Source organism: Ursus americanus, chromosome 1 (assembly GCF_024610735.1).
Source record: "Ursus americanus isolate L20-20 chromosome 1, mUrsAme1.1.p, whole genome shotgun sequence".
NCBI lineage: Eukaryota > Metazoa > Chordata > Mammalia > Carnivora > Ursidae > Ursus > Ursus americanus.
This window is the reverse complement of record NC_142127.1, coordinates 50,690,550-50,704,655: the sequence shown is the minus strand read 5'-3', so window position 1 is coordinate 50,704,655 and position 14,106 is coordinate 50,690,550. Positions and strand designations below refer to the sequence as shown.

Genomic DNA, 14,106 nt, shown 5'->3' with positions numbered 1-14,106 from the left:
AAACAAATAGGGGAAATTAAGACCACAGCAAGAAATGTAATACATTTTAAATTGACAGTGTAAGGAAAGCTATTCGAGGCCGGCGTTCCTTTTTACCACACAGTGTATTCTATGCTGATTTTTAAAGAAATTATAAGCACATTTAAAACCAGAACACATTTCTTTTCAATTTCTCAGACTGGTGGTCATTGACCTGCATTGATATTTAAGAGGAAATGCCACTGAATTCAGGAGCCATCTATTTGACGTGCATGGTATTCAAAAGATGCTGGAAAAGCTTGACTCTTATACATTGTGCCAGTGACCTTGCTAAGCAGGTGTGTTAAACGCTTACATGTATAATTTTCTGCAGGCATTTTTGGTAAAAAAAACATTCTTTCTTCTTTTTTCATATCTTCCAGCAAACCTCATTATCCTTCTTGTGACCCTGTAGGCCTCTCATTTTCTTTTGGCTTGTATTGCAAGTTTTAAAATATTAACTGCATCTCCTGCTTTAGGAAAGGTTGCCTGGCTATTACTCTCCATTTTTAGAGTGTGAATTCTTTTACTTTGCCATTGCTACCTTATTCTCATTTGGAAGAGTAAGGCGATATGTATTAATTGTGAACAATGTCGAAAACTGAATTAAAAGGTCAAAAGATGTCAGTCACCATGAAATTGGGGGAAAGAGGCTGTCAGACATAGGATACCAGCTTTTAAGTAAGGTAGGAATAAAGAAGAGTAAACGAGAGCAAGAATGCCGAAGGCATGGGCTATCAGCTTCATTTCTCAGCTTTCAAAATTATCTAGAAAAGGAAAACTATATAATGGTGAAAATTTGCAGCCAAAACTGAGACCTATGAGATAGTGAAATGCTGAAAAATAATGGCTTCAAAAAAATTTATTCGGTGACTTTTTTTTTTTTTTAACTCTCTAGTACATTCCAGGCATTATGCTCTACTAGGTGGGAGGGATAACACTGCATAGAACAACACCGCTGGGGACCTTGCACTGTGACATGAATGAACACAGAAAGGCATTTGCCTGCTTTAGCATTTCTCAAAGTGAGCGTCCGCTGTGGGATGTTAGGAGGGATGGCAGTGGGACTTCTCAGAGCCTTTAATATGTTAATGAATATTGGGAATAATTTCTAAGAATGGGATGTATATTATGCAGTGGCCCCCAAATTCATGTGAAGATACCATCTTGGTTTCGTTTTTTGCTTTGCAGTTGTGTGTCTGTTTTTGGAGGAATAGTTTGTGAGCTTGTGAGACTAGTATAGCCTGGAACACACTCTGGAAAATGCTAACATGAAAAAAGAGAGACGTATTTGGACTTTAAAGAATTTTAGAAATCTCTTCATCAAATATTTACTAAGTGCTTAAATCACTGAGAAATGGTCTGAGGCCCCATACCAGGCCGTTCTAAAATCGTGCCTTTTCCTAGCTGCTACTAACCAAAGTGGAACATCCCAAGTGTCTTGTCAGCTGACAAACAAGCGCTATAACCACATCATCAATTATTACTCAGCCGTAAAAAGAAATGAAGTACTGATACCTGATAGAACATGGACAAATCTTGAAAATGTTACACCAAGGGAAAGAAATCAGACATATAAGGCTACGTATTATATAATTCCATTTATACAAAATGTCCAGAATAGGTAAATCCACAGAGACAGAAGGCAGATAGTGATTTCCAGAGACTGGGGGGAGAGGAGAATGAGGCGCGTCTGCTAATGAATATGGGGTTTCTCTTAGGAATGAGGAGAATGTTCTGGAATTAGTGATGATGGTTGAGCAACCTTGTGAATATACTAAAAACCACGGCATTTTGCACTATAAAAGGGTGATTTTTATAGTATGTGAATTTTATTTCAATTAAAAATGCAGGACCCCACCACACCAAAAAGTTACCGCACCCATATTATAGGAATTGAGAACAACACGACCTTTTCTTGTCAACAATTATATTTAATGAAGATACCAGCTGTTATTTACAGAAGATATACATACATACAATTCCTACACATTAAATGTAGCCTAATTGTGAAAAGAGGAAAAAATGTACTCCAAAATTACATACTAAATAAAATAAATAAAAAGTAATCATTTGGCACAATATCTATTATATAGCAAATAAATAACTATACCATTGATTGAGTGAACTATTTACAATCTATTTGAAAGTGCAAAACAATTGCTGAAAATTAAGATATTTGTAATAACATTTAAGTCCAGAAAATATGTGTTTTTTTTTAAATCAGTAACAATAATTAGCCAATAGTAAAGGTTTTTTAATGCCCAGGAAAATACTTTAATTTTGAAAAATGTTTTGTGCATATTGTGCTCTTTTGAAATATTCTTTTTTTTTTTATCTTAACGCTGGCAATTTTTAGAACCTTGGAGTTTCTTAGTGGAATTCTTATGTATGTAATCCTGATTTGTAAGTTTAAAAAAGTTACATTGTAAACATAAATATTATTCTATATATCGTTCAGAAATTACAGACCAGTCCTCCCTAAATTACGTAAATAGCCATAATGTTTTATAGTAATGCGGTGGGGCTTAACTCCTTCAGAGGTAAGACTATGAAGATGCTAGAATACAGCTTATGATTTGGATTTACATGATTCCTCAACACCTTCCAAAACCCCGTGCTCCAAATCAAAGCGTTGAGATAAAAACTGCGAAACTAGACCACCACAGCTGTAGCCAAGTAACCCCTGTTCGAAGCGGATCTCATCCCGCCAGCTCTCTGAGAAAAACCGTCAGGGGCTTGCTATGTCTCTTGACAATGGTGTTTCTACCAAACTCTTCATGTGGGGCTTAATTTATGTTTCAGCAAAGAGGATGGCACAACTGGAAATAAAATAGGGTGACTACAAATTGGAGAGTCCTAAGCTAGAGTGTGAACACTTTATGCAAAGAATTTCTTCTCTTGTCAGGACGCTGGTAAGCCGCGGCCCTGAGATGTCTCAGGGTGCGTTTCTGCTTGTTTTGTAGAATTTTCTAGTGACAAGACAGTCAGTAGTAGCGTAAATGGCATTTTTGAAAAACTGTGGACTGGAGGCAAACCATTGTTCTGGGCACTTTAAATGTCTATGGTCGACGAGGCTCTAATCTGTGTGACATCTGTGATAAAGTTCTCTGGTTGTCAATCACATTTAATTGCCGTACATAACTCCGGACATCCTGATGGTTCTTATTAGCTTGAGCCGCATCAGGATCTGTTGAAGGAGAAAAGAGCAAATTGGCATCGCGTAATATATGCATATAAGATACAGCTTTATTTTCTCCAATTACTTATTACATTTATCATGGATTCCAAGGTTCCACTGCAACCTTTCAACGTACCATATTCATTGAAATATTTCCACTTGGATATTCCATCTCCTCTCTCCCACCCTTTTTTCCCCTGGAATCACCTATTTTGATCATTTTCCTTTGTATTGCATGTTGTAAAAAAAAAATGGCACCAAATAAAAGAGAAAGCATCCCTTGATAGCCCCTGGTTATACATCAAAACTGCTTCCTTTTTCCACCCACCTGTGTCTCACACTCAGCTCTCTGCCCCCTTTGATACAGATGACGACTAGGGGCCAAAGACAGTTTTCTTTAGCTCCCAACCAAAGCACTTAACAGCCGGGCTGAACTGCAACAAGCCGGTGAGCCGAGCAAGCCCGCCGCTCCTCGCTCCTCCGGCCGGCACACAGCAGTCCCGCAGCCGTGTGCACTTTCCGGGCTGCGCACGCGGGCTGAAGTCAGAACTTCTGCCAGACCTTCGATTCCCTGATTCGACTTGTTCAGAAATCCCAGTTACTGTTCTTTTCTCGCCTAGACTCCCCAACGCATGTGAGCACGGGAGCGAACTGAAGTGAACAGATTCCCCGAAAGCCGGGCTGAAAGAAGGATCAAGCGCCCAGAGCCCTCCGCAGAGAATCTACGTGGACGAGGAAGGCCAAATCTGGCAGTGGTGAACTGGGAACACGGCTCCCTTTGGAAGTGACCCTCAGCTCCCGCAGGCTGCGGCCACACGGCAATCGTCCTACTTTTCTAGAGACATGAGAGATCTGGATTTCTTTCCTGGAAATTCTCTCCATTTCTTAACAGTGACATTACTTTCAAACAAGAGGGGGGAAACGCTCTGTTTAGACCCAGCACCTGTGCTGTGGGCCATGGGCCACCTCTGCCCCACGGATCGCCAGCGCGGGGCTCTCATCTAGCAGCGCACTGGGAGTGGCCGAGCTGGAGTCTAGACTCCCGGCCGGGGGTCTTCCCCTCCTGACACGCTGCCTTCTGCAGTCCGTTTGCTCTGCTTAGATCCGCGCATCACTCCCAAAGACAGTTGGGATGCCATCTGCATCAGGGGTGGAGGGTAGTGGTGCAGGTCTGAACACAGAAAAGCAGAGGGAAAATACAAAGGCCCCTACTCACTCTAAGAAGAAACTCATCAGTATAATTATCACATATAAATAATCCCCCAGTGTTTAATTCCTCGCTTTTCCCTGGCAGCGTACTCTGCATGTACAATACACTGTAATGACATTGTACATATCCCCACAATGTTTACGAATCTATTCCTATAGCTTTATCTATAGACCGTTGACTTCAGCACTGAGCAGCTGCTGTTCACCCGCAGTTACTGATAAATTCAACAAATGCAGTGGGTATTTTATGTATAGATATATAATTCCCCATCCCACCCCCGCCAACTTCTCTAGAAGATGGAGGAGAATGCAGGATTTACTTCCAAAGAGGCTCAGGGAACAAAACAGAGTCTGTGGCAGTTCTTCTGCTCTTAGAGCTCATTGAGAACCTTCTCAAGGCTACAAACCCTCTCAGGCACGAAAAATTTGTGTTTAATTTCAGGAATTTCCTGGACCCCCTGAAGGGCCCTGGATTCATGGGCCTCCTTGTAGACTGATGTCACTTAGCTAGTCTCATATTCACTTGTATAACGGCTTGAAGACCATGTCCTCACACAGACAGTAAATTACTAGGTGAAGAAATGTGAGACACTCCATTTCTTCTAGAATTCACATAGCAATAGTTGACAATGCACAAGACTATTCTCACTTTAGAAGGAAGAGGAGGAACGGTCATTTGAATAAAAATTTTAAAGGTCTACTTGCTCCCCAAGTAAAGATTATTTTTCCTAGGTTTTCCCCTTTGTACATTAACAAATGAACATTTAGCAGGTCTGGCATCGTCTGTTAGTAAACCCTCACTTTGGGCCAGTCCTGGGCTAGGAAGGGTAAAGATAGCTCTGATCCGTAAGTTGAGAAACTTTTAGTCTCTCAGCACAAGCTTTACTTGGGGGAGGGGGGGTGTTACTGGTAGCCCCACAGTCACGTCCATCTCAAATTATCACGTTGGCTTAATAAGCCAAATGACTTCAAGTGACTCATACAATGAATTTAGCAAAGAACTTTATAGGGGCCACCTTCTGACTCCCAGCCCAGGAGATGGTAGCACTGGTCTGGCACGATGATCTAGTACTGTGATGCAACTTAATCCCTACTAATTTAAGATTGCTATTTATTATTAGTAATAGTTTTACATTAAAGCATTGTATGGTACCAGTTACTGTGCTATATGTTCAGATTTAGGAAGAACATCTTAAATTCACCTGGGAATACTAGAAATATAATATGAATTCCTGCTATGGGGCATTTGCAAATGTGTTATACACATTAATGCATTCTTGCAACACCCCAAGAGACAATATTATCTTTCCCGGTTTATGAACGACAGAACTGAGTCATTAGGAATTGATGTGAGTTTCTCAATATCAAGCAGTGAGTCATAAAGAGAGTTGGTTTGAGGCGGGTTTGCTGGCATTCGTGTCTTAGCTGTCTCTAGCCACACTAGAAAGAGCACATTATTCTCTTTAAGTCCATTCATAAAATAATATTCCTATGGTTAGTTTCTAGTTTTACAACTAGAAAATCCTTCAACCCAAGGCCCCTATCCCATGGGAATTCATGGTCCAAACTGTCCCTGACACAATCAAATATTGTCCAGACTTCTAGAATGTCTCCATAGCCTCATTAAAAAGGACTCAATCACCCAGATCTAGATTATAGCACACAGCGGCATTTAACTTACTGAAGGCTTGGCTCCTGCAGTATCTCACTGTTCTGGCAGTATTTGCAATCATTCGCTGAAAAGAACAAAGAAAAAAAAGAAAGAGTGAAATGCAGGTAAGCTTTGGGTATAATCCATAAAGGAAAACAAACCATTGTATATTTCAGTAATACCTGTGACCATGAAAAACGGCCTGTTCTGAGACATTGACTATCTGGAGGCAACTGGCTGATGTATAACTGGTTTAATTACTTGAAAGAGGCACCCACGGTCACACAGACAAGGCGCTTCTCAGATGAGGAATACTCATGGCATAATTTTACTCCAACTGTTTGCTTGTGCCTCTGATATAAAAATCAGTCTGTTGTTTCTGAGACAGTATCTTACCCCTCGGGACTAGTTTTCACCACCCCTTCTGGAGGTCACTGTGCACTTTGGTCAGAGAATTTGTAACTCTCCGAGATTTGGAGAAGGGTTAGCTCGTCAAGTTCCTCCCAGTAAACAGGACTCTGTAACGAGGTATTAGATTCTACCGACTGAATGCAATCAAACTACGTTACCTATACATTTTTGTAAACACTGGGTATTACCGACCCTTCTAACCTGCAGCAGAAATCTGTTTTAATGTTAATCTTTGTTATTTGATTTCCTCCCTCCTTCCTTCATTTTTCTTCCTTTCTGATTGTCACACTAACACGTGTACATTTTAGAAAATGGGAAAATGCAGAAAATGTTAAGAGCAAAGTAAAAATCACTTAGAATATCACTTCATGGGGTCACTTCATTAATATTTTGGTACATTTCCTTCTAATGCTTTAAAAATAAATGTGTGAAAGCATCTTTTTCAGACAACTGAAGTCATATTTTATACGCATCTTTCTGTTTTGGTAGAAATTTTTTCACATGGTATTGTGACTGTTTTCCATGTCACTTGCATTTTAAACATTTAAAAAATGAGTTGGTATTCAATCTTATGGACAGATCATAATTTATTTAACCTTTGTTAATTTTGTCATTAAGTGATCCTCTTAATTTCTTGGTAATGTTTTGGTTGCCAAAAAGACTTATAAGGGAGTTTTTTAAAACTGTACTCAACTTAGTTTAAGACGAAAGAAGAAAGGAGTAAACAGTAGGAAGGATAGAAACATGAGGAAAAACATCGGTGAGACCCACCCACCATTTCTCAGCCAGGATGTACATTTCTTGCTCAGGATATCTTAACAGTAGCTGGGACCCCCAGGCTCTGTGTATTGTCTCAGGACACCTTTGCTGCTCAGACTCTAAAGGGGTCTCACAGAGATGATGGATTAATTCTAACACTAGCAGAAAATTGATAAGGCTCCAGCCAGGAAAAGAGATTTTCTTATCTCTGAGTGGCTATGTAATTCCAGTCCTTGCTTTCTTCTCTCATGGACCCTTGGCTTGCCAAAGTATAGAAAATGACTTCGAGGGGCACCTGGGTGGCTCAGTCGTTAAGCTTCTGCCTTCGGCTCAGGGCGTGACCCCAGAGTTCTGGGATGGAGCCCCACATCAGGCTCCTCCACTGGGAGCCTGCTTCTTCCTCTCCCACTCCCCCTGCCTGTGTTCCCTCTCTTCGCTGGCTGTCTCTCTCTCTGTCAAATAAATAAATAAAATCTTAAAAAAAAAAAAAGAAAATGACTTCGAAAAAGCTTCATAGAAGAGTCGAAGCTTCACAAGTATGCACATGTGAACACCGATGATACCCTGCTGAATACTACTGCTTTGAGAACTCTGGAAGCATTACGTGACATGTGTCTACACTGGATAATTTCTCGTACACAAAGAAGCAATCGGAAAAGTTTGAACTTCGTTTTTATAAAGGGTCCTAAAAACCAGTATGTCAGCATGAGAAATATATTACAAATACCTCCAGGAAAACATAGCATACAATGTATAATTAGCCTCTGATATATGGAGCCTGAAATAAACAGGAACCATGATAATTTTCCTGCTAATTTACTTTAAGTTGTTTTTTCACTTCTCTAGGCTTTGCATCCGAAGGGCACAAGTATATTCTGTGTAGAATTATTGTAATTCTTCAGATATTGAATGGAGTGTAATTACTGAAAACCCCGGGAAATGCTGCCAGTGAGCCCCTTCTGAAGAATAATAAAACAATTAGCAGGGGTCAGAAACCTCTTCCTATACCATTTTGCAGGGAGTAATTGTTCTGCTTTTTAGTTTTGAAAGCTAAAACATTTCATTCTGACTTTGGTTTTAGACTACTCTTTACAGCTATACTCTGAGGCTTCATAATTTTTAGCTCATTATGTGGTTTAAAATGTGAGAACAATTGTTTAAATCAGTAATTTCCAGCTCTGGAGTTCATTCTACCTTTCTAAATCTTTGATTAATTTCAACAATGGTTTTAATTTTGACGTATCCTTTTTAATTGTACTCAAAGATAACTTCAGTTTAACTTTGAGATCCAAATCTGGCTTTGTGACGAGGCCCATTGTTTTCCTTTGTGAGGTCTGCATGGTCACACTGCTCCACGTAACCCCTGCCACAGTGCCACAGCGTGTGTGAACCCCACTGGCATTGCTAGGGGACACATGCTTACGAAATGCTTTCACAAGGCCAAAGAAGGGTTAACTGGATACTTTAACTCCACCCACTTTTGCACCCACTGACACCTGCCATAACCTGCTCACAACGGCACCTACAAGGCACTCCCCTGGGTTGCTGAAAGAGGCTTCCGAGGTCCCCCTCTTCAAGTGTCTGCAAGGTGCATAATGCCTTTTATAGCCTGCCTACCAACAGTAGCTTCCCCCTGTTTGGATACATCCACTGAGAGCTACTCATTCCTGCCAAGGACAGCCCCTTTCATTTTTAGACATCTCTGACTATTAGAAATTTCTTTATCATTCTGAGTCAAAGCCGGTCTCCCTTTGCTTTTTGCCCACTGATCCTAGTTGTGAGCTCTGGATCCACAACAAACACATTTAGTTCCTTCTTATCAGGACAGTTCTTCAAACACTTGAAGACAACCATTGTGGACATTCCCATGCCCCGAGTCTTTTCTGGTTCCATCTAAATATTGACAATTTCTTTAACAATTTTTCAGTTTTGAACAATTTGACAGTTTTGGGTCTCTTTAGGGCAGTCTCTAGCATGGTGCCCTAGACTAAGCAAATCGGAGTAGAGAGGAGTGATTATTTTCCTTCCTTGGTCTATATGATGCTACACGTCTGAGTCCACAATGTACAAAAAGTCACACTGCTGACGTCTGTTGAACCACGAGTGAATCAAACCTGGGAGCCTATCTCAGTGAGAACTGAGTGGCTATTTGGACGCAGCCTCCCTGTCCGTCGATGTGCAGTTGCTTTCTTGGACCAGAGTGCAGGATTTTGCATTTATCTAGTTAGAGTCAATCCTTCCGCAGACTTAAGCCTTACATGTTGTTTTTGACGGCAGACAGCATTTATTCACTGGTGTTCTCAGTTAAGGTTGGCAGAAGCGAAGGTTAAAGAGACACAGGCTTTGTTATCCAACTGCCACAGCAGGGATGAAGCCAAAGATGATAGATACCCTAGGTTTCACCATCCTGCCGGAGCCGGTTGGCCTGCCTGGAGCAGGCCAGGCGGCTTTGCTATGATGCGGGGCCGGTGGGAAAATACCCGATTACTCCAAGGCAAAGCTTCTCATCTTTTTTCCCATCTCAGCAAACCTGAGGTTTATGACACACTCCCTTTAGCAACTGGCTTCTGAGAACAGCAGTGTGTAATGTGGGGGCAGAGTGAGGAGAACACGCTCCTTTAGAAGGCGCTCTGAACCAGTGTAGGTGGGCAGTGTGAACGCCACTCTCCACACCGGAACTGATTTCCATGGGCCCCCGCCCCCCGCTGGGAATCACCACCTAAGAGTCTACCCAGCAGCTGGCCCGCAAGGGCTGTCACCGAGAAAGCAGTCCGCAGTCAGAACCTCGGAAAAGGTTTTAAATCACACACAGCCACCGTTTTTCTGGAGACCCATTCTAGGTCTAGGTCTTCAGAGGTTATGTGCACAAATTAACATGTTCATGCGGTTCTTCACCTACGGCTGGGAGATGGGCCCAAATGAAGGCTGGTGAACCTCCCTCAGGACATGAACTCATGGAGGGAGGCTCAGGAAGAAAAAAGGAGGTAGCAAATGAAGGACTCTGTACCTACCCTCATGTATTTATTTCTTTAGCTGAAAACAGAGCGACGCGGAAGCAAATGTCCTTCTTGGGGCCGGCTTAGAGAATGACCAGTACAAAGAGGCTGTCCACAGGAAGGAGCTGTCTGCACTTCAGCCTGGCGCAGGCAAGAAGCCTCAGGCTACAGTCCCAAACACAAATTTCCCTCCAGCTCCGACATAAGTAATTCCCCTTGAACCCAGCGAAGGGTCCGAGGGGCTTCTTCTCAGACTGGGCCCTTGGGCCTGGGCCTCCCTGTTTACCTTTCTGTGGCACCCTGCCCGCAGGAGTGGGCTGGCCAGCTTACCCTTTCACGCCTATCCAGATAAGTCGATAGCCTAGCAGGCCTTTACAGCCGTCTCCAGCTTCTCCGGCCACCTTTGTACTGAATCCTGTCCCCCCATCCAGGCTTTACCTTAGCCCTCCTGTCCCGGGAGAGGAGCAGACTTTCATGTCTGCTTCTCAAGCTCAGACCAGCAGGCCCTGCAGGCAATGCCCTCTTGCCCCGTTACACTTTCTTGACCTTCCTCCCACACAGACAGCCGCCAGAACAGCCTCCCTCTTCTGGGGCCAGGCTGCCTTTCTGCTTTGAGTCCTTTGAGAAGCTGCTCCTGGACTTCAGGCCTCTTCTAAATGCTTACCCTGAACAGTTTTCGTCTTTCCTTCTCTTGCCCTTTGAGATCTTTGCCGACCGTGTTCTTAATGTTTCCCACATTGCCTCTTTTCTTATTTCTGCCCTGACTGATTTGACTCTGGCCCCATCTGTACGCTTATCAAATAAAGAATCTCAGTCAATTATTCCTTGCTGAGCATGTGTAAAACCACACCTACATCACCTGATTCTTTTATTCAGATCCTCACATATTTAGGACAGGAATTTCTTCCCACAAGACCTAGAAATATATATAGCCTCTCACGTACAAAGATTGTGCCCATGATAGCAACCAAGCAGAATTAAGTGCGCGGTAAAGACCAGAGATAAAAGACAAAAAGGTCCAGGAGCTCAGCCAGCCTCCACTATATGCATCACTGAGAAAGAACCCTGAGCCCTGTCCCCTGGCTAGGGATCTTCAATATCCAGGAGGTGTGTGACCTACAGATACACACATGTAATGAGCGTGATGCTTGTGGTCCATTGTACATCTCACCGGCACGGGACACGGTGGCTCAGTGCCTGTTGAGGCACATGCAGAGTACTGTGCATCTCTGCGTTCAGGAAAGGAGAATGAAGGGCAGACACAGCACCGCAGAGAGCAGGGGAGACAGAATAATGTCCAATCTGGAACAGAAGGCTAAGGGCATCATCTTGCATAAACTATCAGTAATGCAAAATGCCTGGGACATTCTGCTTAATCAAATTTTCTAATAAAATAGAAAACACTTTTGGATTAAATCTTTGTTATACAAAATCCTTTTTTTTTTTTTAACGATTTTAATTTATTTGAGAGGGAGAGAGAAAGAGAGTGAGTAAGCAAGAGCACAAGAGTAGGGGGAAGGAGGGGCGCCTGGGTGGCACAGCGGTTGAGCGCCTGCCTTCGGCTCAGGGCATGATCCCGGCGTTATGGGATCGAGCCCCACATCAGGCTCTTCCGCCATGAGCCTGCTTCTTCCTCTCCCGCTCCCCCTGTTGTGTTCCCTCTCTCGCTGGCTGTCTCTATCTCTGTCAAATAAATAAATAAAATCTTAAAAAAAAAAAAAAAGAGTAGGGGGAAGGAGAAGAAGACTCCTGGTTGAGCAGGGAGCCTGAAGCAGGACTGGATCCTAGGATGCTGGAATCATGACCTGAGCCGAAGGCAGATGCTTAACCAACTGTGCCACCCAGGTGCCCCTATATAAAATCCTTTAAAAATGCTTCAGGAAAAAAAATCGCTTCAGTGTATTGTCCTATCTCACTAGGTCCAACACTGGAGTATGACTGGGTTATTCTTTATTCAACAAATATTTCTTGCATACTTATGATGTGCCAGACACCTTTTTGGGTGCTGCAGAAATATCAGTGAACAAAAGAGACAAAATACCTGGTCTAGGACACTTACATTCTAGTGGGAAAGACAGACAATGAAGAGGCAAGTAAAGGTTGTCTCAGATTATGAAACCAGCTGTCAGGGCAAGGTTATCTGTTTGAGAATGCTGGGTGTGGAAGATAAAAGAATGTTCGAAGGGTAGTCAGGAAAGACCACTCAGGGGAGGGGACACATGAGCTGAGACCTGAATGATGAGAAAGAGTCAGACAGGTGAAGACTAGCAGGGAGACAGTTTCAGGCAAAGGTAACAGCTAGTGCAAAGGCCCCGGGGCAGGAAAAAAAAAAAAAGAAAGAAGGTTGTTCTTGCCAACTTGGACTGAGTACAGAGAAGATGAAGTGTGAGGTGAGGCTGGATGGTGTCAGGGTAACAAGTCTGGATTTGATTATATTACGTTGTTGCATTTAACATGGTTTTGTTTTCCTCCTGATATAGCTGCGTGAAGTTACTGCTTTGCATATTGCTTTCAGACGTGTCTTTTATTACTATCGTGAACTAGTTCTTATACCTTTTTTTTTTGCTTTTAATATTTCATGTGTTTATGCTTTTACCTTAACAGTATATAATCTCCTAAAGGCCAAAGATTATTTATTGGATTTCTTCCTATTTCCTAGCAAAATCTTTTGCCTGAACAGTCAACACAGATTGCATTGTTTTGAAACGTATCTCTTGGAAAATCTGCATTTAGCTCAGTTCGTGAGTTCTATATAAAGAAATAAACTTTCAAGGTCCTCTTGTAGATTTCTATTGTGTTGGAAAGTTCTGAGAATTGGATGTATTTGAACATTCCAATTTTTACTTGGAGGTTCTTTTTTTCATAGCTTGATATAAGTCTAGTGCTTTCTCCATGGATCTTGTAATAATATTATTGGTGATAGAAAACATATCGTTGCTAATTACGTAATGCCATAATTAGTGACACAGAAATAAAAGGATTCAAAGCATTTCTCTCTCTTCAATGAATTAGCTTCTGTTAATGTTTCCAGAAGAGTAGAAGCTTGCCCCATGCTTCTCATTCCAAATAAAATGACTATCTTAAAATAATGTTCATAAATAAATACACCTAAATATGGGTATGTCTGAAATAGAACCAACCTCCTAATACAGTAGCAACCATGGCTATCAGCATGCTTTATGCAGCCTGGGATAGTGGCAGCCAGCCAGGATATTATCCTCTAATCCATTGCTAGTCTACCTCCTAAATGTTATAAATATTCATGTATGCCATAGAAAGCTACAAAGGGCTTTATTCAAACATTTTTTTGAATACTCCTTTATGTTTCCCCCAAATGAAAGAATGTCTGCTTTTTTTTCTTTGCATAAGGATCAGAGTGTGAATTCTCTTTTGTTCATACTCATAAATCCTGAAAACCAATATGCAACAAATTCTCTAATCCTCATTTCATACCTCAAGGGTAAAAAGGTTCAAAATAAAAATACTCAGGGCTGGCACAGTAGTTCGCTGTGTCTGTGCAAGGCTGTCACCAAGAACAGGCATCTGTGTTCCTGGCTACCGTGGTGACTTCTGCCCCTGGCAGGGGCTCCCTCTGGGGAGACGGCCTCCCAGCCCCACCAGGGCTGCCAGCTCCGCTCACCACCTCGGCCTCGCGATGAATGATTGGGAAATGGCATGGACACCAACCTGAAAGGAGAGATGTCTCCTTCCCCAAGACACACAGGGGCAGTAGCGCCATTCGTGGAGGCTGTAAGTGGCAGTGGTAGTGCTCTGGGGACGGGCGTGGGGTCGTTTATGGGGAGAGAAGGTTGGAAAGCTGACAACAAGTGCTAGGCGGGCCAAAGCCAGGTTTAAAAAACAACCAAATATTTTTGAAATCC

General features: G+C 42.3%; 1 protein-coding gene across 8 annotated transcripts in view; it reads right to left on the bottom strand.

The window, feature by feature from the left end:
• Positions 1-1,931: 1,931 nt before the first annotated feature.
• Positions 1,932-14,106, bottom strand: part of RAPGEF4 (Rap guanine nucleotide exchange factor 4) — a 272,967-nt gene continuing 260,792 nt past the window's right edge. For all 8 annotated transcript variants that reach the window (XM_045779703.2, XM_045779734.2, XM_045779717.2 and 5 more), the window contains 2 exons: positions 6,090-6,144; positions 1,932-3,208 (listed from right to left, as the gene is read on the bottom strand). In XM_045779703.2, coding sequence (XP_045635659.1) covers positions 3,081-3,208; positions 6,090-6,144 — 183 coding nt within the window. In that variant the 3' untranslated portion in view covers positions 1,932-3,080. The remainder of the gene's footprint in view (positions 3,209-6,089; positions 6,145-14,106) is intronic.